This window comes from Eptatretus burgeri, chromosome 3 (assembly GCF_056783735.1).
Source record: "Eptatretus burgeri isolate ZD-2024b chromosome 3, Ebu_testis_v1, whole genome shotgun sequence".
Taxonomy (NCBI): domain Eukaryota; kingdom Metazoa; phylum Chordata; class Myxini; order Myxiniformes; family Myxinidae; genus Eptatretus; species Eptatretus burgeri.
Window position 1 is genome coordinate 55,605,384 of NC_140963.1, and position 21,110 is coordinate 55,626,493.

The following is a 21,110-nucleotide window of genomic DNA, read 5'->3' on the forward strand; positions in this document are numbered from 1 at the left end:
ATGCCCTGGAGGTGACAAACAGACAGACCAACAGACAAGCCGGAAGGCGATATGGGTGGTCGCTAGACGAAGGCGAATTTGAAATATGTAGATAAGAGAACACATCAGATGACATTTTTGCCGTTCGTTGTTCCATATAGGAACATGACGAGCAACTGTCCATTCATCATTTGTGTTCAATTCCCAAACACTATGTGAGGGAATCCCAACACGAACGTTGGGGTGAAAGCAAATAGTAATATAATTGCATAGTCGTCATACAGTTTTTGATGGATTGGGCTGAAATTTTTTGACAAAGAGGTTGATTATAGTGCACATAAAAGCACGGAAGCCGATTTTTTATTTTCGATTTTTTTTTCTGGATTTTTTTCAAAAATTTCAGTCCCGTTACTAGCAACGGTGGCGTCCATAGCAACGGTTCTCAAAACCATACAACTCGATCCTGGTATGAACCTACAAGTCAAGTTTCATCAAAATCGGTTGACTCCTCTGACCTCCAGAGCTGTCCATTACATACAAACAAACAGACAGACAGACAGAAGGAAAACCTGAGAATAAGGGTAGTCAAGCGACCACCCAACAAACAACAAAATCGACTGACCAATATACTTGAAAAATCTTCGATTTTGCAAGTAACAAGAAAAAGATGTCATGCAGAACAAGATACTTGCAAAATCCACTCCCCCCCCCCCCACCGTGGAAACTGAATTATTAATTGAATATAAAAATGCAATTTATAATCTATCTATAATTCCAGCAATTTCTGTGTGTCTGTCTGTCTGTGACCGCTGTTTCTCGACAACCACTGGTCCGATCTAATTGAAACTTGCGAGGAATATTGCTGGGACCCTGAGTATGTGCCTTTTCAAGGTTTGATATTAATCGGACAAGTGGTTCCCAAGTTATGGCCATTTATTTACCAAACCAATGACAGGACACGGTGCTATGACATCACGATTGACGTCACAATTCTTTTTTTTTTTGCACGTACGGGCCCGCACTAGTAATGTAAAATGCAAAAATTAACTTAGTTTAGTGCTTTTAAGAAATAATTTAATAAATATATCCTGAGAAAACGAGGAGAGGGCAGAATAGACACATTCCTCTGAAGTCGTAAACAACCTTGCAAAACCTTATCGATCTGATGACCATCTGAACCCACAATATCTCCCCCTTACTCCCTTTCCCGGGGTGAAAAGCAAGCTCCAAAACAGACCAATTATTTATCCTTCTATGTTGCAATTTGAAAGTTCACAAAGTTCCATGTGTTATCTAGACACACCCTGGTAAAACTGTATATATACACTCAATATTCTATGTAGAATTGTCTTCAGCTTGCAACGATGTGACAGACTGAGGCCTTCCTTCTGTGCACAGAAGTGTCTTTTGTTTTACTGAATAAATGGTTGTATATGAAACTTACGTTTTTCTGTCTTGAGGTAGCAAGAAACTGCTACCACCACCCCCCATCCCCCTCCCCACTCCAAAGGTTTCCATGGATACATCAAATTGTCCATTTCATTAAGATTAAAATTGACAATCTTAAAGTTCAGGTGAATCGGATGAAAATTGATGATTTTAGAAGTTTGACCTTTGATCTTTTGACCTTAAAAATAGTTGGTTTCCTAATTCAGTGATGTACTATGCAGTTGCTGTTTAATTTTGCAAGTCAATCGGATGGAAATTGATGATTTTTCAGATAAAAATGGATGATTTTAAAAGTTTGACCTTGAGTTGACCTTTGACCTCAAAATTAGTTGGTTTCCAAATCCAGTGACTCAATGTGCAAATCTTGTTCAAATTAGAAGTCAATTGGATGAAAAATGACAGTTTTAGAAATTTGACATCAGGATGACCTTTGTCCTTTTATTTCAAAATCAATCCGCTTCTCAGCTGAGACTACCTCTACAACTTGGTAAAGTTTCATGACGATCAGTTTAGAATTGTGACCTGAAGGCGATAAACAGACAGATAAACAGACAGACATACAGAGTCAGAATAACAAAATCGACTAACCAATTTCCGTAAAAATCATCAATTTTGCAAGTAACAAACGGACAGAAAGGGGTAAAAACATAACCTCCTTCACCTTCTGTGGCAGATGTAAAAAGCAAAAAGTGAATCTGGAACATGTGACAGCATAGTTTGCTTTATTGAGCTTTTGTTTTTCCGTAAACAGCATGGATTTAGATATTGTGCTTGGAAATAAAACTTGCAGGGAATCGTGTAATATAGCTTAAAAAAAAAACAAACTGCATCCAATGCAAGTGTGCTCGTTTAGCAGATAAGTGGGGTGGCTTCGAACTTTCGCTGATACTGATCATGCACCAATTTGGAATTTCGGTGAAAAGGTGTAGCATTTCCAAATAAGCACAAAGCTCATAATCAGACAATAGCACAATATCCCACACATCAGAAAATATCTCATTTACAGTACCAGACAACAGTTTATACCAGTGCACAACACCAACCAAACTCCACGGTGTCGTGGTAGAGAGTTCCCAACGAGTCTGGGAGGTCCACATGGTCTGCAGGTCTCCAAAGACTGTAAAAATGGTATGTGCTGCTTCCTGGCTTGATTCTCCCGATTTCGAGCAGAGAGCACAGATAAAACCTCCATGTTCGCATCCCTTGGGAAGGGAGATTTCTCCCTAAAAATGCCCTGCTGACTGTGGAGCAAAAGGTGCCACTGGAAAAGTGTGTAACTTCCCAGGAAGTAATCCAGCAAATAACTTCCCCCAAGGTAAACTGCTGTGCTTATACAATGTCAAGTTGCTCGGTGTCTGTCTACAAATAAGTGCATGGTGTGTGTGTGTGTGTGTGTGTGTGTGTGTGTGTGTGTGTGTGTGTGTGTGTGTGTGTGTGTGTGTGAGAGAGAGAGAGAGAGAGAGAGAGAGAGAGAGAGAGAGAGAGAGAGAGAGAGAGAGAGAGATCGAGAGAGAGAGAGAGATCGAGAGAGAGAGAGATCGAGAGAGAGAGAGAGATCGAGAGAGAGAGAGATCGAGAGAGAGAGAGAGATCGAGAGAGAGAGAGATCGAGAGAGAGATCGAGAGAGATCGAGAGAGATCGAGAGAGAGATCGAGAGAGAGATCGAGAGAGAGATCGAGAGAGAGATCGAGAGAGAGATCGAGAGAGAGATCGAGAGAGAGATCGAGAGAGAGATCGAGAGAGAGATCGAGAGAGAGATCGAGAGAGAGATCGAGAGAGAGATCGAGAGAGAGATCGAGAGAGAGATCGAGAGATCGAGAGATCGAGAGATCGAGATCGAGAGATCGAGAGAGAGATCGAGAGATCGAGAGATCGAGAGATCGAGAGATCGAGAGATCGAGAGATCGAGAGATCGAGAGATCGAGAGATCGAGAGATCGAGAGATCGAGAGAGAGAGAGAGAGAGAGAGAGAGAGAGAGAGAGAGAGAGAGAGAGAGAGAGAGAGAGAGAGAGATCGAGAGAGAGAGAGAGATCGAGACAGATACTGCATGAGCTTTCAGAAACTTGTAAAAAGCCTAACTTTTAGAAGATGTACGTCCTTGCCTGTTTGGATAATTCCCACGACTAGCGCTCTGGACAGCTGCATATCGTGTAATGTAAAGTAAGGTGGGAAAGATTCCTCTGACCCCCAGTATAATCTCTTCAGTCTTGGTTATTTGTTCAGTATCTTGAATGTTCACTTTATGAGGGTTTTTTTGACAGTCTCGTCTGACTGATGGTATAGCAGGCAATTTCAAACGATGCCCCATATTTAATTGAAACAGTGAGGGTGACAGAAAAGCAGAAAGTAAGACAGAGTGAATCGCCTCAAAGAGTTCCACAAAATAAGTCATGGAGGTGAACATACAATTGGCTTGAACAATCGAGAAGAAACTTATGTTATGCAGTTGGTTGTTGGAATGGCACTTTTTGAAGACTGTGGATAAAACGTCTCTGTGACGGCAACAAAATTTTCTATTTCAACCGGAATATTGATGTAATTTTGCCCAACCATGTACCAGTAAATGTTGGTGAAAGAGTCACCCACATGCCCTTTCACCTTTGCTTGATGGATGTAATACATACATACATTCTCAAGGAGAAAGTTGGGCCATTGCGGCCTCCCATGATGGCATTTATCTCATGATGCTGGAATGCTACCTTCAAATTCCATTCAACATACTGCATTTGACCAACGTCTACCAATGTCCAACTAATCAGTGTCGCTGATGTTTCCTAAGATCTTTGTACTGCATGTGATTTATGAACAACCTCCACAATGAGCCTGAACCATCCTCCTCATGCAGTCCTCTTCCCCAACAAAGGCATTCCTATGAAAATCTGTTCAATGCCCAGGTATTTGTTTTGAGCTGGAATTGTTGGTGTTGACAAGTTTTGACGCAACAGCATTTTCTGTTTGGACAAAATCATGCAAAATTCAGGCAACTGAGGTCATCGGAACAGTGTGCCCATTGGTGGAATTGTCACTGGGTCTTCTTCTTTGAATACCGTAATTACGCCAAGGGTTAGCGCGGCTGTGATTTCTACCATTCTTGTCATTGCATGCCTTGTGGGTAAAAGGTTTTTGGTGCGCTTGCTGTCTCGGACACAGAAACATCAGGAATTGGGTTAGGCACCGTGACATGCCTGGCAGCAACGGGCACGATAGCTTGAAAGCTGGCAGAGCAGGAGTCTTCGCACTGTCTCGCAATAATGGCTGCTGTCTCTGCAGTCTGATGCTGAAGCATAGGGAAAGAGATGGGAAGGTAGACAGTCATATTTAGCTGTAAAATTTTAAATACAACTGAAATATTCGTAAAGTATGGTTTAAAAAAAATAAATATATATTGTTATTGACTCATTGAAGAGCGAGATTTCTATAAGCTTAAAGTATGAACCTAAGTGGTGAAAATAATGCATCTGTGCCATTGCAGAAGTGTGAAAGCTAATTATTATTTCAATTAGGTCAATTAAATCGCTTGTTGGTAGAAACCAAACTTCTCCATTTCAAAAATATGTAAAAATGTTGCTTCATTTTGGAGGGTGCATCGCCAAAATTTGGTCGCAGCCAAAGAAGAGTGGAGAACATTGTGCGATGCAAAACACTCTGGATGTTGAACTATATCGATCGAACAAATTAATATTTGGCCTGGATTCAGAGACATGATGCTTACTGCTCACATCATCACTTCAGTGAGGCTGTGTCGCTTTTACAGTGCTGAATAGATTAGGGCAGGAATTTAAAAATCGACCAAGGTACTAACTCCCATTGGTTTACATTTTTTTTTGAAAAATACTGTGGGTCTTTAACATCCACAAGAAAATGCTGAGAAGGGACAGCCAGCTTATCATCCGATTAAAAGGGTGATGCACTTCAGGCTGCGATTCTCTGCCTGCAAAACATCAGTCGGATAGCTTGCAGTTGGATCCAATTCTGTCAGGAATTGAACAAAGACAATGCTACAGACAATTTAGGAGCAAGAAATTGGTGCACTCTGACTTTTCCTGTGCTAATTCATTCGATCAAATAAATACAGTGCATGCAAAAATGGAAAAGATAATTTTTGTTAGTGTCGAGGGACATTGTACATATAGGATAAGGACATTAGGAGACATTGGAAAAACACATCAACAATATGTGGGATTTTCAATCTGGGATCCCAGCATCATGAGAGAATGTGCTCAAATAGGAGGACCAATAACATCAACCCAAATGGAAATAGAACAGGTAATCAAAGATTCAGGACGAAAGTCCGAGTCTACAGGTCCTTAGTGCTTCCAGTCCTGCTCTATGGACCCTGACAAAGGATCTTCTTCTTCTTCTTGCATATGGCAGCTTGGCTTCCAGGTAGCTATCATTTTGTTTGGGCACAGCTGTGCCAATGATGCCGTGCCCCGATACCAGTACACTTGTACTCACTTCACCGACCTCAGAAGGATGACATGCTGAGTCAACTCCACCTGGTGTTAATTCTGTGGCAAGTGGGACTCAAACTAAGGATCCGAAGATCCTAAGCCAGCCACCCTAACCAGTAAGCCAACACCAGGCTTACAAAGGATCTGAGATGAAGACAACTCATTTGGTACCAGGTCTCTTCGGAGAATCCTTGGCTATCGCTGGTTGGACTTTGTGTCCAACGAGTGTTTTCTGAGAGAGACTCAAATGAGATTTGTTACCTGCATAGTCCGTGAGCGTCAGCTGCGTCTTTATGGACGTGTGGCTCGTTTTCCTGATGCTGATCCTGCTCATCAGATTCTCTCAGCGAGGGAGCCTCATGAGTGGAGGAGGCCAATGGGCAAACGACTTAAGTCATGGTTGCAGCAGGTTGATCAGCATCTCAAGGAGATGGGGATGTGCCAGGCATATGTCTGGGGGATGGCCAGAGGGAGGCCCCTGGAGTACCGGCGGAAAGTGGACACAGTGACGTGTTGCTTCGGCGCGTGCTTCCATACCTGACCTCACCGAATCAAAGATTGCATACCCTTGCCCAGACTTGTCTTGTGTGGTTTAAATAGTCTGAATTCTATAGACGTACTAACATTCTAATTGTACATGTTATTGCTGTTTTCACATTCGAATTCTACATACTTTATAGATATACTTACATTTGAATTGTACATACTTTATAGATATACTTACATTCGAATTGTACCTACTTTATTGATATACTTACATTCAAATTGTACATACTTTATAGATATACTTACATTCTAAATCATACATTCACAGGTACTCACATTCGAATTGTACATACTTTATAGATATACTTGCATTCTAAATCATACATACTTTTACAGGTACTCACATTCGAATTGTACATACTTTATGGATATACTTACATTCTAAATCATACATACTTTATAGATATACTTACATTCGAATTGTACATACTTTATAGATATACTTACATTCGAATTGTACATACTTTATAGATATACTTACATTCGAATTGTACATACTTTATAGATATACTTACATTCTAAATCATACATACTTTTCAGGTACTCACATTATAATTGTACATACTTTATAGATATACTTGCATTCTAAATCATCCATACTTTTACAGGTACTCACATTCGAATTGTACATACTTTATAGATATACTTTCATTCGAATTGTACATACTTTATAGATATACTTACATTCGAATTGTACATACTTTATAGATATACTTACATTCTAAATCATACATACTTTATAGATATACTTACATTCTAAATCATACATACTTTATAGATATACTTACATTCGAATTGTACATACTTTATCGATATACTTACATTCTAAATCATACATACTTTATAGATATACTTACATTCTAAATCATACATACTTTATAGATATACTTACATTCCAATTGTACATACTTTATCGATATACTTACATTCTAAATCATACATATTTTATAGATATACTTACATTCTAAATCATACATACTTTATAGATATACTTACATTCCAATTGTACATACTTTATAGATATACTTGCATTCTAAATCATACATACTTTTACAGGTACTCACATTCGAATTGTACATACTTTATAGATATACTTACATTCTAAATCATACATACTTTTACAGGTACTCACATTCTAATTGTACATACTTTATAGATATACTTACATTCGAAATCATACATACTTTTACAGGTACTCACATTCGAATTGTACATACTTTATAGATATACTTACATTCTAAATCATACATACTTTTACAGGTACTCACATTCTAATTGTACATACTTTATAGATATACTTACATTCTAAATCATACATACTTTTACAGGTACTCACATTCTAATTGTACATACTTTATAGATATACTTACATTCTAAATCATACATACTTTTACAGGTACTCACATTCCAATTGAACATACTTTGTGGACGTACTCGGTTGAAAAAAAAAAAGAGAACATTTTATACTGGCTACCACCAGGTGGCATGTGTGGCCTACGTTAGCACATTCTGTGCGGACAAACAGATAAAGAAACAGACAAATGAAAAATCACTCATGGAGCGACACTTGGCAAAACAGAACAAAGTAGAAGGCAACTTGGTAGAGTACTTGGTAGGCAACTTAGTAGGCAACTTGGTAGAGTACTTGGTAGGCAACTTAGTCGGCAACTTGGTAGAGTACTTGGTAGGCAACTTAGTCGGCAACTTGGTAGGCAACCCAAATGCAATCCCCTCTCCTTTGGTGAGGGCAATAAAGCATCATGTGGAGTTCATGAATGACTCACTTTCCATGCACGGCACAATGTTGCATCGTCGCCATGTCTGAGGCTTGGCCGTCCACGTGCACAGGTGGTCTGGTGATGCGCGTCCAGGCCACAAGTAAGCGCACACTACGTGCCGGGACTGAAAACCGTGCATGCCGCATGATGCTGTACACTCTGCCCAGTGCCCTGTATACCACTTCACATTGCAAAGTGAAAGCGAGCAGTTCTGCATCCTGCCTGGCCTGGGACAATGATGCATTTTTTTATTGTCAGTTTATTTCTAGTCAATAACCGATGGATTATAAAATTCTACACAGGATTAGCAAATGAAAGCTTCTATCGGCATTCAACAGTAATGCCAAGTCAATTAAAATATCTGGTGAATGCTCCCCCTCAATGGCATCCCACACCTCAAACGGCATTATTCCAGATTCTGCCTGAAAAAAAGACAGAAACTTTAAACTCTGTCTTTGCCTCCAGATCTCATGCACCCATCCCACCGTGTTCTGTCCACAACGTACACTGATATACCCACTATATACTGGAATCTGTTGTCCTCACCTGAGAAGATAGAGAAAATTCTGTCTAGCCTTGACCCTGCTTTGGCAACGGGATGAGATAGCATTCGTGCCTACGTTCTCAAATCCTGCTCTGCCGTTTCTCGCTCCTTCAATCTGCCCGATTCAGTCTGTCCTCCATTGGCCACCTTCCCTCTGCACTGAAGTCAGCTAACATCACGGGGTCCCATCCTTGGGAAGGGTGCAAAGACAGACCCTACAAACTATAGATCAGTGAGCTTGCTTCCAATTAGAAGCAGACATGGAATCCATCATTGCTTCTGATGTCAAGCCTTTACTATTCTCACTAAAGATGAGTGTAATCTCTGACTATCAGTTTGGATTCAATCCTAGTCACTACACCATAGACATGCTTCTGCTCCTCCCTTAGCAATGGATGGATGCCCTCAATCTCAAACAACAGGTAAGGCTCGTCTTCCTGGACACATCTTGGGCATTCGACACAGTCTGGCATCCTGCTTTGCTTGCCAACCTCTCTACCAATGGCATAAATGGCCACCTTCATTCCTGAATTTCTGACTTCTTCCACTCATGCAGTCAACGTGTTGCCATCAATGGAACCTTCTCCTCCCCTCTCCCAGTGGAGACTGGACTTCCCCAAGGCAATGTTTTGGACCGAGTGTATATTATATATGTATCTATATTCATGACCTCTGATTAATAAGCTCTCCAATGACCTGGAAACCCTTTCTTCCTTTTTCAGATGACTCGACATTGTGTCGTACAGTACCCCCATCCCTCTGCTAGGAAAACAGCAGCCACATGTCTGTGTGTCTGTGTGTGTGTGTGTGTGTGTGTGTGTGTGTGTGTGTGTGTGTGTGTGTGTGTGTGTGTGTGTGTGTGTCCTCTCTCTCTCTCTCTCTCTCTCTCTCTCTCTCTCTCTCTCTCTCTCTCTCTCTCTCTCTCTCTCTCTCTCTCTCTCTGTAAACAATTTCACTCTGGTCTGATAAATGCAACATGTCCTTCAATTTCACAGTCTGACCCTATCGCTCTAGATGAATCATCAAACAAACCCATCTAGGCACCTCTTTATTTTCTTCATCATCCACTGGAAAAGGTTCAGCCTCTTGAACTTCAAGGCCTCACTATCAAACATGATTTTTCCTGGACTGACCATATGATCGTAAAGCTGGCCTCCAAAGCCAGATGCAGATTGGGAATCCTCTGTCGATCCAAGTCTTTCCTGAGAAAATCAGTTACTCACAGTCTAAAAAGCCTTTGTTCATAGCTCAATGGAGTACTGCTCTCCACTATGGCACTCCAGCATTACATCTGTCTCCTGGATTCTGTGGAATCTAAAGCTCTCAAATGAATGGAATATCCTGTGAAGAAGCCCGAGCACAAGGTCTGTTGCTTTCACATTGCAGGCATGTCAGTGGTTGTTGTGTTTTTATTTAAACCGCTTGTTCTCCAATATTGCTCCCTCTGCTTTCTCTCAGTCCTCACACCATCCCGATTGCATCCAGGATGCATGCGTTTTTTCCAATATCCCCCTCCTGGTTGAATTTCCAAAACCCAGGCTGATTACACACCTCAACTCTTTTTTTAAATTTAATTTACCTCGTTTCTCCCATCTATGAAACTACTTTGCAGAGGCTTTCTGTCTCACTCTTCCCTCCAGGGCTTCAAGCAAGCAGTGCACCACCATCGCTTGTCATCTGCAATTCTGACCCATGATATTTATTACCACCATTAACCTTTCCAAACCAAATGAAGTGACTTGCTAGTTTCAGTGCTTCTAACCCTTCATCTCTTTCCTCGGTCATTCCCTTGATGTTTGTTCCACTGTCAGATCTACCTTACTCTTCCATGAGTCTCACTTCTGTAAATAAATTTATATATTTTAAAATCACCATTGATATAATAAGTGACTGCAATTTACGTTTGAATAAAACAAATTCATAACATTATTTTTTTGGCAATAAGTGTGTGGATGACTAAAATCAATGCGAGGTTGTTGTCAGTAAACATAAACTTCCAGGAGCATGCGAGGTAGCGCTTCGTTGCCGATACACCACCCAAATAAAGGAAGGGTGTTCAGTTCCATAGGTCCCTGCTAGTATTCAATAAACTTCCAGTAAAGTGATGGTGGTAAACTTCTGAACAAGCTCTAGAAACAGCTGCTATGATATCTGCTTCAAATATATGATGAACACTTACAAACGAGGCACTTCACCAGATTCACAAAACTTTTATGGACATGGATATGCTGTTATTGCTCCGAGATGTTTTGCTTTTATCACGTTTTACTGCAAGTCACCATCGCAGCAACAAGAATGCACCTTATTTTTGGGTCACAAAGGACGTCTGGAGCAGCAGTTCCATTGGGAAAAAAGCAGAGTACTTGGCGGTACTGGCTTCCCAGCTCGGGCCCCACACATTGGCTTGTGCACTGTCTCAAAACACGCACACATACATGCATGCACGCACACAAGTACACACACACACACACACACACACACACACACACACACACACACACACACACACACACACACACACACACACACACACACACACACACACACACACACACACACGTAACAAATGCACACGTCACTTAGCTCACTAGCTTTGTGTTTGCAGACCACTTGAATCCAATCCACAGCACAAATATCTCTCATATGAGCTCATAAAGCACCATCAAATTAAAATATAAATATTATTGGCAGGACTGGTAGTTTGTTTTGTGTAGTGATTGTGATGTCTGTGGGAGGGTCTCATCAAAAAATGAATGTGCTGTCAGTGTTCATTCCTCACTCTATAACCTCTTTCATCCCACCCCATCCCTAATTTAAAAAATAATTATTGTGTGTGTGTGTGTGTGTGTGTGTGTGTGTGTGTGTGTGTGTGTGTGTGTGTGTATGTGTGTGTGTGTGAGAGAGAGAGATTATCGACACACGCTTATATTGGGATATATATCACCCTGCTTACGTCTGTTCTCTGCACTCATCATCCCTCCACCCCTCCTCCAAGTCGAAGGATGGTGGGGTAATGGCCGCCTCCTTTTGTGTAAAAGTTCTTTGCATGTACTGTCGGACCCCTCTATTCACAGATTCACTATTCGGGGATCCACTATTCGTGGACCCCACGTGGATGAGATTGATAAAATGCAACCAGTTTCTACATTCTCAGCCCTGTGCTTTGCATATTCACAGTTTTTTGACGTTTTCCCGGGCATATTCGCGGTTATATTCACGGTTTTTCGTGGGTATATTCGCGGTTTTCGTGGGTGTATTCACGGTTTTCGTGGGCGTATCCATGGTTTTTGTGGATGTATTCGCGGTTTTTCGAGGGCGTATTCGCAGTTTTTCGAGGGCGTACTCACGGTTTTTCGCAGATGTATTCGCGGTTTTTCGCGGGTGTATTCGCGGATTTCACGGCTGTATTCGCGGTTTTTCGCGAGTGTATTCAAAGTTTTTAGTGGGTGTATTCGAGGTTTTGCGTGAGTGTATTCAAGGTTTTTATTGGGCGTATTCGCGGTTTCTCGTGGGCGTATTCGCGGTATTCGTGGGCGTATTCCGGTTTATCGCGGGTGTATTCGCGGTTTTCGTGGGCGTATTCCGGTTTTTCGCGGGTGTATTCAAAGTTTTTAGTGGGCGTATTCGCGGTTTTTCGCGGGTGTATTCAAATTTTTTCGTGGGCGTATTCGCGGTTTTTCGCCGGTGTATTCAAAGTTTTTAGTGGGCATATTTGCGGTTTTTCGCGGGCGTATTCGTGGTTTTTCGTGGGCATATTCACGGTTTTTCGTGGGCGTATTCGCGGTTTTTCATGGGTGTATTCGCGGTTTTTTGTGGGCGTCTTCGCAGTTTTTCATGGGTGTATTCGCGGTTTTTCGCGGGAGTATTCGCGGTTTTTCGCGGGTGTATTCGCAGTTTTTCGCGGATGTATTCGCGGTTTTTTGCGGGTGTAGTCGCGGTTTTTCGCGGACGTATTCGAGGTTTTTAGTGGGCGTATTCGGGGTTTTTCGTGGGCGTATTCGCGGTTTTTTGCGGGTGTAGTCGCGGTTTTTCGCGGACGTATTCGAGGTTTTTAGTGGGCGTATTCGGGGTTTTTCGTGGGCGTATTCGCGGTTTTTCGCGGGTGTATTCGCAGTTTTTCGCGGGTGTATTCACAGTTTTTCGCGGGTCTATTCGCGGTTTTTCGCGGGTGTATTCGCAGTTTTTAGTGGGCGTATTCGCGGTTTTTAGTGGGCGTATTCGCGGTTTTTCGCAGGTGTATTCGCAGTTTTTCGCGGGTGTATTCACGGTTTTTCGCGGGTGTATTCGCGGTTTTTCGCGGGCGTATTCAAGGTTTTTAGTGGGCGTATTCGCAGTTTTTCGCGGGCGTATTCGTGGTTTTTGGCGAGTGTATTCGTGGTTTTTCATGGGCGTATTCGCGTTTTTTCTTGGGCATATTCATGGTTTTTCGCGGGTTTTTGCGGGTGTATTCGCGGTTTTTCCGGGCGTATTCGCAGTTTTTTGTGGGCGTATTCGCGGTTTTTCCCGGGCGTATTCGCGGTTTTTCGCGGTTTTTCGCGAGTGTATTCAAGGTTTTTAGTGGGCGTATTCGCGTTTTTTCTTGGGCATATTCATGGTTTTTCGCGGGTTTTTGCGGGTGTATTCGCGGTTTTTCCGGGCGTATTCGCAGTTTTTTGTGGGCGTATTCGCGGTTTTTCCCGGGCGTATTCGCGGTTTTTCGCGGTTTTTCGCGAGTGTATTCAAGGTTTTTAGTGGGCGTATTCGCGGTTTTTCGTGAGTGTATTCAAGGTTTTTAGTGGGCGTATTCGCGGTTTTTCGTGAGTGTATTCAAGGTTTTTAGTGGGCGTATTCGCGGTTTTTCGGGGGTGTCACGGGTGTATTCGCGGTTTTTCGTGGGTGTATTTGTGTTATTATTTTTTTTTTGCATTTTTTCGGTTTTTTTAGCGGGTGTATTTGCGGGTTTTTGGGTATTTTTTCGCATTGTTTCAGTTTTTTGCGGGTGTATTTGTGGTTTATTTCGTGGATTTTTTTTTCCGCATTTTCATTCGCGTTTTTGGCAGTTTTTCATGAGATTTTTGATTTTCCCTTGTGAATCATGAACCGCTGGGAACCTACCCCCCCTTTTTCCCATTGAAACAATGCCCCAACATTTGTGGATTTGACATTAACGGCATTTCCCAGGAACATATCCCCCGCGAAAAAGCAGGGTCCGACAGTACTTGTATTTATAGATCCAAAAAAATATAGATCCACCAAAGAGATACAAAATCTTGAAAGGATTGGCACCCAAACTTTAAAGAATGGTCTATTTTAACATCAGCAACGAGTGACTTATTATTTTCAAACATGCCTCAACATTTTAAACACCTATAAGTGATTATTTCAATGCAAGTCATATAGTTAGCTTTATGTGCAATCCACAAGATGGTAACTTGTGTGATTCCATATTTCATCACAACTTGAGAATCATTGGAATGGCAAGCTAAACAAACATTGGCATTCGGGTGACGTGCACTTCGAAACAAACAATATATCATTCATAGTGCATACCATACATATCTCAATTGCTAAAATACACATTAATATCAAAACAATATTGATACAAAAGCAATTTTGTAAAATAAAAGCTTTCCTTATTGCCAATAACAAATAACTTTTTTGAGGAGAGTTGTCAAGGAGCAGCAAAGAGGTGTGGTCAGCTGGAAGTCAGAGATGGATTATTTGTGCCTCTTTGTGAAGTAGACAGCTGAGATTGTGTGTGTGCCGATGGATATCGAAGCCGGTATACAAGAAAAAAAATCACAGAATCGTCGGAAAGCATCTGTTAATGAAAATATAAATAAATGAAAAAAACAAAAATGAAAAATCAAATTCAGATGAGCAACCCGAGACAATGGGGAAGCACGGTTCGTATGCTTGCACAATGTGTAAGCACAACCCACTAGTACGTATATATATATATATATATATATATATATATATATATATATATATATATATATATATATATATCTATATATATATATATATATATGTATATATGTATATATATATATATATGTATATGTATATATATATATGTATATGTATATATATATATATATATATATATATATATATATATATATATATATATATATATATATATATATATATATATATATATATATATTAGGGTGTTTCACTCATGGTGGTAAAAAAATGAAATTTGTTGAAAATTGTCAGAAGGGGTGTCCCCTTGTTTCTTATGACCCATAAATATTTTAGGCAAATATTTGGTTTGATTCGTCAATATTTACTGGTCCCAGAGTTGGACAAGATTCCACATTTCCAGTGAAACTTCGAAAAAATCAAATGGAGGAGAAGACAAAAAATTGCAACGAACGTTTATTGAACTGAAAATTAACAAAAAAAATTATGAAAAAGAAATGTAGAACAATTATGCAAGTAGAGCAGGGCAATCAAATCGTTGGGCTCAAGGAGCAGGAGGGAACTTAGCAGTCACTCCAGCCTTTGTTCTCTTGACGGTCTTGCGGTCATGATGAACAACTTTGAGGAGGAACTGCTTCTGCTGCTCGTCTTCGGTTCGGGCTTAGAGTTTTTGTATCAGTGCCACTCCTCTCTCTGCTGCATCATTGGTGACCTACAGGCCTCGGACGGTGGCTCGAGTTCGTGGATCTTGCAAAACATCTTCCACGTTATGGGTAGTGACCATCCTCCCAGCAAAGATCCCAATGGCCTCGAGTGTTCGCCCTGTTACCAATTTGGAAAGACCGTCAGGGAGAGTGAAGTTCTTCTTTTCAAGTCTCTTGAGTGCTTTCGAGGTTGCTGGACGGCTTAGGTTCTTGACCATGGCCGCCCGGTCATTGGGAGACACTCGTTCGTCGAAGAAGGCTAGGGCCACTCCTTGCTCTGAGAGGTACCAGAGGTGCCTTTGGAGGGCCTTCTCTGCCGTTGACCCGAGTTCTCTATCCACAAACACCTGGAGAATCGCCAAGAACTCCAGGTCATTCTTCGGTGCACAGTTTGGGACAGCTGCCTCATGCCAGAATCTGACGTAAATGAGACTGACGAAACGGGCCAGTCGTCGGACTCCGCGTTTTTCTGAACTCGTCAGCTCCAGTTGTTGCAAAAACAGGGCAATCTTCAGGATATAAATAGCCTTTGCCATCCATCTCGCCTGATGGTAGACTCCAGGGGCCCTAAATCGAGGCAGATCTCTGCTCCATCCTCCTAGGTAGAGAAGAGAGAGCTGAAGGAGTTCGAGATAGTCTTGTCTTGGGTGGGCTGCATCATGGATGACTCTCCTGAGGAAGTTTATCATCTTCAGCCTTTGTGATTCGCTCCACTCATCCAGGGGTTGTTCGTTGCTGAGGGTACTGGCAGATGTCTTGTCCAAGACGTCCCATTTTCATCGGAATCGTTTGAAGAGGGGAATGTCGGGACCTGGGGGAGAGCCGAAGAGGAGTTCATAGGTGTTCTTCAGTACCACCTCGTGAATGTGATGTCGGCATGCCAGCCAAAGAAGAGGTCTTCCAAGGGACTGTTCAATTATGGTGTAGGCTCCGCTAATCATGCCACTGTTGGACGCAGTCGTATCAAATGAGAGACCGATGATCTTGTCAGCAATCTGATACATGTCCAGCAGCCGAAGAACGGTATCTGCTATCGACATATCGACATATCGGTATTGCTATCGACATATTGATATGCAATTATCGACATAGATGACTAAGGGAACCTGTATGTTGTGTGCAAATGAATTCCAAATTCGTAACAATATTTAAAAGTTCATGATAGACGCTCTCAAAAGGCACCGTACATGTGCTCAGTATTTAAGGAGATCCGGATCTTGTCTATACAAGAGCTGAGGCCAAGAGATTAAGGTTTTGTCTTCACAAAAAGAAGAACAAGAAGAAGATGAACAACGCTGAGCTCTCTTTGAGCAGCGTTCGCTACGCGAGACGCTGCTAGAAACGTCAACATACCATTGAAAAGTGTGCGACCTGTTCACACGGTCCCATTTCGCTAAGATTTTGCATGAAGCACTTTTTACAGGAAAGGTTCAAAGGCAAACCTGTGCTGATAAAATTATTGCACTTCAGAAAAAATGAAACACCCTAATATATATATATATATATATATATATATATATATATATATATATATATATATATATATATATATATATATATATATATATATATATATTGTAACGAATTCGCGCCCACCGTGCAATCGACCGCGTCAGCCAATGGCAGCCGTCTCGCCCACCGGACGGACAATTCAGTCGTGACCTTCCGGAACAACGCCGGAACCCTGTCACGGGTGGGTTCTTAATCTCACCACGGCCTAGACAATTTTGTACCCGCGCAAAATAGGGTCAATTGCCGAATATCGATATACCTAAGTACTCGCGCGGGTAGCCTACCAGGAGACCGTACCTCGACGCAGGTCGGCTTGGACACGAACCGCTCCCGTGGTCCGTTCCATTCTGAGATAACCGAGCGGGTATTGTCGCCCGACATCGCCGGATCCGATTCTATTTAACGGGTATTTAAAACCCAACTAATATTCCACAATATGAGATGGCATTCCAATAAGGGAAAGAGGACACGATGAACGGGTTAACATTTAAATCAGCACATTTATTATACACAGCACACAGGTACATATACAGCCATCCTCCTAGCTGCAATGAAAAACACTTATACAGTAAAACAATCATGCATGGGACGGGGACCAAGACACGAGCAAGGTGAAAACACTTCGACCGTCTATCAGCAATTATCTAGTCACTTCACAGTTTTTACTTACAAGACACGGCGCCACAACATGCATTCAAAAGCAAAACCCCAGGAAAAAGACCACCCCCATAGACAGGGGAGTCAGACTGGGCCCGTGGGCCTTTATAACGTGGGACTTGGCAGACCGAACGAGTCCCACGAGACTGTTGCAGGTTACTGCACCCTCGTGGTCACTGGCTTTGGCGACCCGCGAAGCCTGTCCCCACGGCAGCTAGGATAGCCGCGGCTGACTCGGGCCTTCCACGGGGCCGGCAAGCTCTCTCCGGTGCTCTTCACATGAACGCGCAGGTTCGCGCGACAGAGCTGGCAGAGCGGCGCCTCCAGTCTGCATCCCTGGTGCCACGCCCAGACTCCCCACCGACTGCGAGCTCCGACGAACGGGTCGTTCCACGGATCGCTTCTCCACAGACAGGCCACCATGAGCCGAAGATCCCAACCAAGAAGACCACCAGAAGAAACCACCAACACTCACACACGACTGACCGTCCGCTTGGCGCTCTGCGTACCCTTTTATTCCTCCTGGCTTCTTGCTCCGCCCTCCTTCGAGCTCCTCCAGGAAGCTTCGAGAAAGGAGGCGTTCCTCAGTTCCAATGCCTCGCTCCTCCCTGTTCATCGCTCCGCCCCCCCTTCCAGCTCCTGCGGGAAGCTTCCAGAAAGGAGGCGTTACCCATTTCCAGCCCCTCACTCCTATGAACCGACCAATGACGAACGATGTCCCCTTTGCAGTGCGTGGGAAAAATAGGTGGGAAATCCGCGCGCCACTGATATACCTTGTTCTTTTTCCTTGGCATTCTCAGAATCCCTTGTTCCTTTCGCTTTGTAGAGACGGTTTTTATGAGCAGAGAGGGTTGCGATTTGGTGTGTGGAGAAGGGGGATCGGCAGTTGGTGTAGCGGGGAAGGTGGTTAGGTGATTGGCGTAATTGTGGTTGGCGTTGTGGTTGAGATGATGAGGATGGCGTGGTATGTTGAGAGGCAGGCGTGGTTGTGGTTGTGGTTGGTGGTTGAGGCGATCGTGGTTGTTGTGATGGTGGCGTTGTGAAGGTGGTTGTGGTGGTTGAAATGTGGTTGGTCCAAAATAACGATGGTCAAAGAAAACCACTATCTCAAAGGATCACAGTCCTGTTAACACGAATAATTCCCATTAAACAACGGTGGAGAAATCTAACTGAACACAGACTTATCGATCTAACTGAACTATGGACCTTTATGGTGTAATGCGAATTTCCACAGCCGTAACAATATATATATATATATATATATATATATATATATATATATATATATATATATATATATATATATATATATATATATATATATATATATATATATATATATATATATATACGTCTGTCAAGAATGATCAGTGTGGTCACAACCTGCGACAAAATCCAGTAATGGGCTAACTGGCAAATGCGCATTTAAAGCACTCTTAAAAGATGAAACACACAGAGAATGTGCATATTCAAAAATTAACTTGAAACCTCTCATCCATGTCAGCCTCCGCCATGGTTTTATCAGAACGAGTTGATTTGTCACATGGCCATGGATTGTTTAACCCCTACACGGGGCCATTGAAAAACTTGGTGAAGTTTTTTTTTTCCTTTTCGTAATTTACGTAACATAATGCTTGATTACGTACTACGTAGTAACGCTTGATTACCGTGCGTTTTGATGGATGTAACGTGCATTCTAACAGGCTTGATTAAACCTTACAGCTTGATTTGACATTTGATTAGATTTTTCAGGGTCCCTCATCATGATTAACACTCAACCCAAACAAAACCAATGGAAATCTGACGCAACAAACCTGGGTAGTGCAAAATCAGCAAGGCCTCCAGGCCTAATGTTTTAGGCCCACTGAACTGAAAATACATGGAATGCTCATTGGAATGCTCTTGGTTAGCACTGGGTGCTGGGTGAAGGTGATTTCTGTCATGTGTTGCGTGTAATTCAGAACGAAAAACCAATCGCGTTTTTTTAAACCTTTTGTGCGAGAGATTTTCAAGAGTAAACTTATCATAGTAATGATAACACTTTCCTTTATCCTTTAATTTTCACAATAAAGTTTGAGAACAAATTAATGTTGTTCATTTGGGAGTGTGAATAACTTGGGCCATTTTAATGAAACTTACGAAGACCGAGTCTGTCCCGTTTATTTCACAATGTTGGTCACAATTGAAAACAAGAATTTAACTGTCGTTTTTTTTTCGTTACGTACAAAAATTTTGAAAATTACCAAAATGATCAACTATAACCAACTTTGTTATGCACAGTACGGTATCCCCAAATCATTGGCAGAGTAAGCAGCCGAGAGAATGTGCATGTCTGCTGCAGGGAGGTGATTAATCAATATGTGTGCCATCCTTCAAATGGACGTTAAACTGGACATCCCGTCGCACACTCGCCTCTAAGATGTTCAGCTATCACCGGCACCAGCTTGAAAGACTTGGGTCAAACTTTCCTCGGCCGACCTGACATGGTGGTGGGATTAATGGTTGCTGTCAACATAAATACACTCGTTTTTGTTATCCTTGTTGTCTTTATTAGTTTCTAGTCTACAAAAGATATCAACATATAAAAAATTAATTGTTTTTCCTGTTATTTTGGCAAATAGACCCACAAGGCAATATTGTCGTGTCCAGGGGATTTTGCCCCCACCTGGACGAACAGCCAAACAGTTCTCCCGGAAAGGCTTACAGTTTGGTTCCTCGGAGATTAATGCGCATGTGAGGATGGAGGGTGGCAAAGGACGGACGCACACAGATTGTACTCACAAGAGGGTTCATCTCAAACCCCATGACAGACAGACAGACAGACACAAGCAACTTAAATATGGGGTTTCATGAAAATCAATCAAATATTTACAATGGTGATAATTCAAAACGGGGTAATAATGAGACGGAACGTGAGGTAAAACTAAATCGAATTTTGAGGCGCCTCCACACAGACTTAAATGCAGACAAGGGGGCAAATGAGTAACGAAAAATCCCTCCTATATTCTAACACTTAGCTTCGGGTCCAGAAATGATCTTATATGAGCTTTGGGGTCGAACCATCATGTCGTCCTGCATGGAAAAATGCTCTCAAAATTGGCACGCAGCCGCTCTCTGAGCAGGCAAATGGACAGGAGGCAATTCGGGGGGCGATACTCAACACCGTGGCTCAGAGAATGTCGTGCAGCTTCTTTCGTTGATCGCCATCACCAACGCCGCTGCTTTGCGGAATGGCGCCGTCTCTTTCCCCCAAAGGCTCAGCACGAGGCTTCGAGACTGGTCCCACACGATTCAGCCAAAAGTCAATGGCAGGCGTCTTGCTCCACCACACGAGCCAATTCGCCTCAGCATGAACACAAGAATCGTGCAGTCTTCCTCACCGCGTCGAGGGAAAGCCAGCCGTAAATGCCTTTCTCTTACAACCGCCGATCCTGCCTCTCTCACTTCTGTCCCACTCCGAGCCTTCGTATCGACTACTTCTTGTCCCCCCACGCAAGACTGTCTGACTGCCCTCACTCGGCTTCCACCGGATCTCTCTCCAACCATGATCCTCACTCCCTCCTGTCCATTCTCCTT

General features: G+C 42.4%; 1 protein-coding gene across 15 annotated transcripts in view; it reads right to left on the minus strand.

Moving 5' to 3' along the window:
* Positions 1–3,294: 3,294 nt before the first annotated feature.
* LOC147029952 (ADAMTS-like protein 1) overlaps positions 3,295–21,110 on the minus strand; it is a 545,848-nt gene continuing 528,032 nt past the window's right edge. For 11 of the 15 annotated variants that reach the window (XM_085873493.1, XM_085873499.1, XM_085873492.1 and 8 more), the window contains 3 exons: positions 11,053–11,162; positions 8,214–8,434; positions 3,295–4,706 (listed from right to left, as the gene is read on the minus strand). In XM_085873493.1, coding sequence (XP_085729619.1) covers positions 4,597–4,706; positions 8,214–8,434; positions 11,053–11,162 — 441 coding nt within the window. In that variant the 3' untranslated portion in view covers positions 3,295–4,596. Of the gene's footprint in view, positions 4,707–8,213; positions 8,435–11,052; positions 11,167–21,110 lie in introns of those variants that run through there. The other 4 variants (XM_085873506.1, XM_085873494.1, XM_085873505.1 and 1 more) reach the window with 4 other exon arrangements.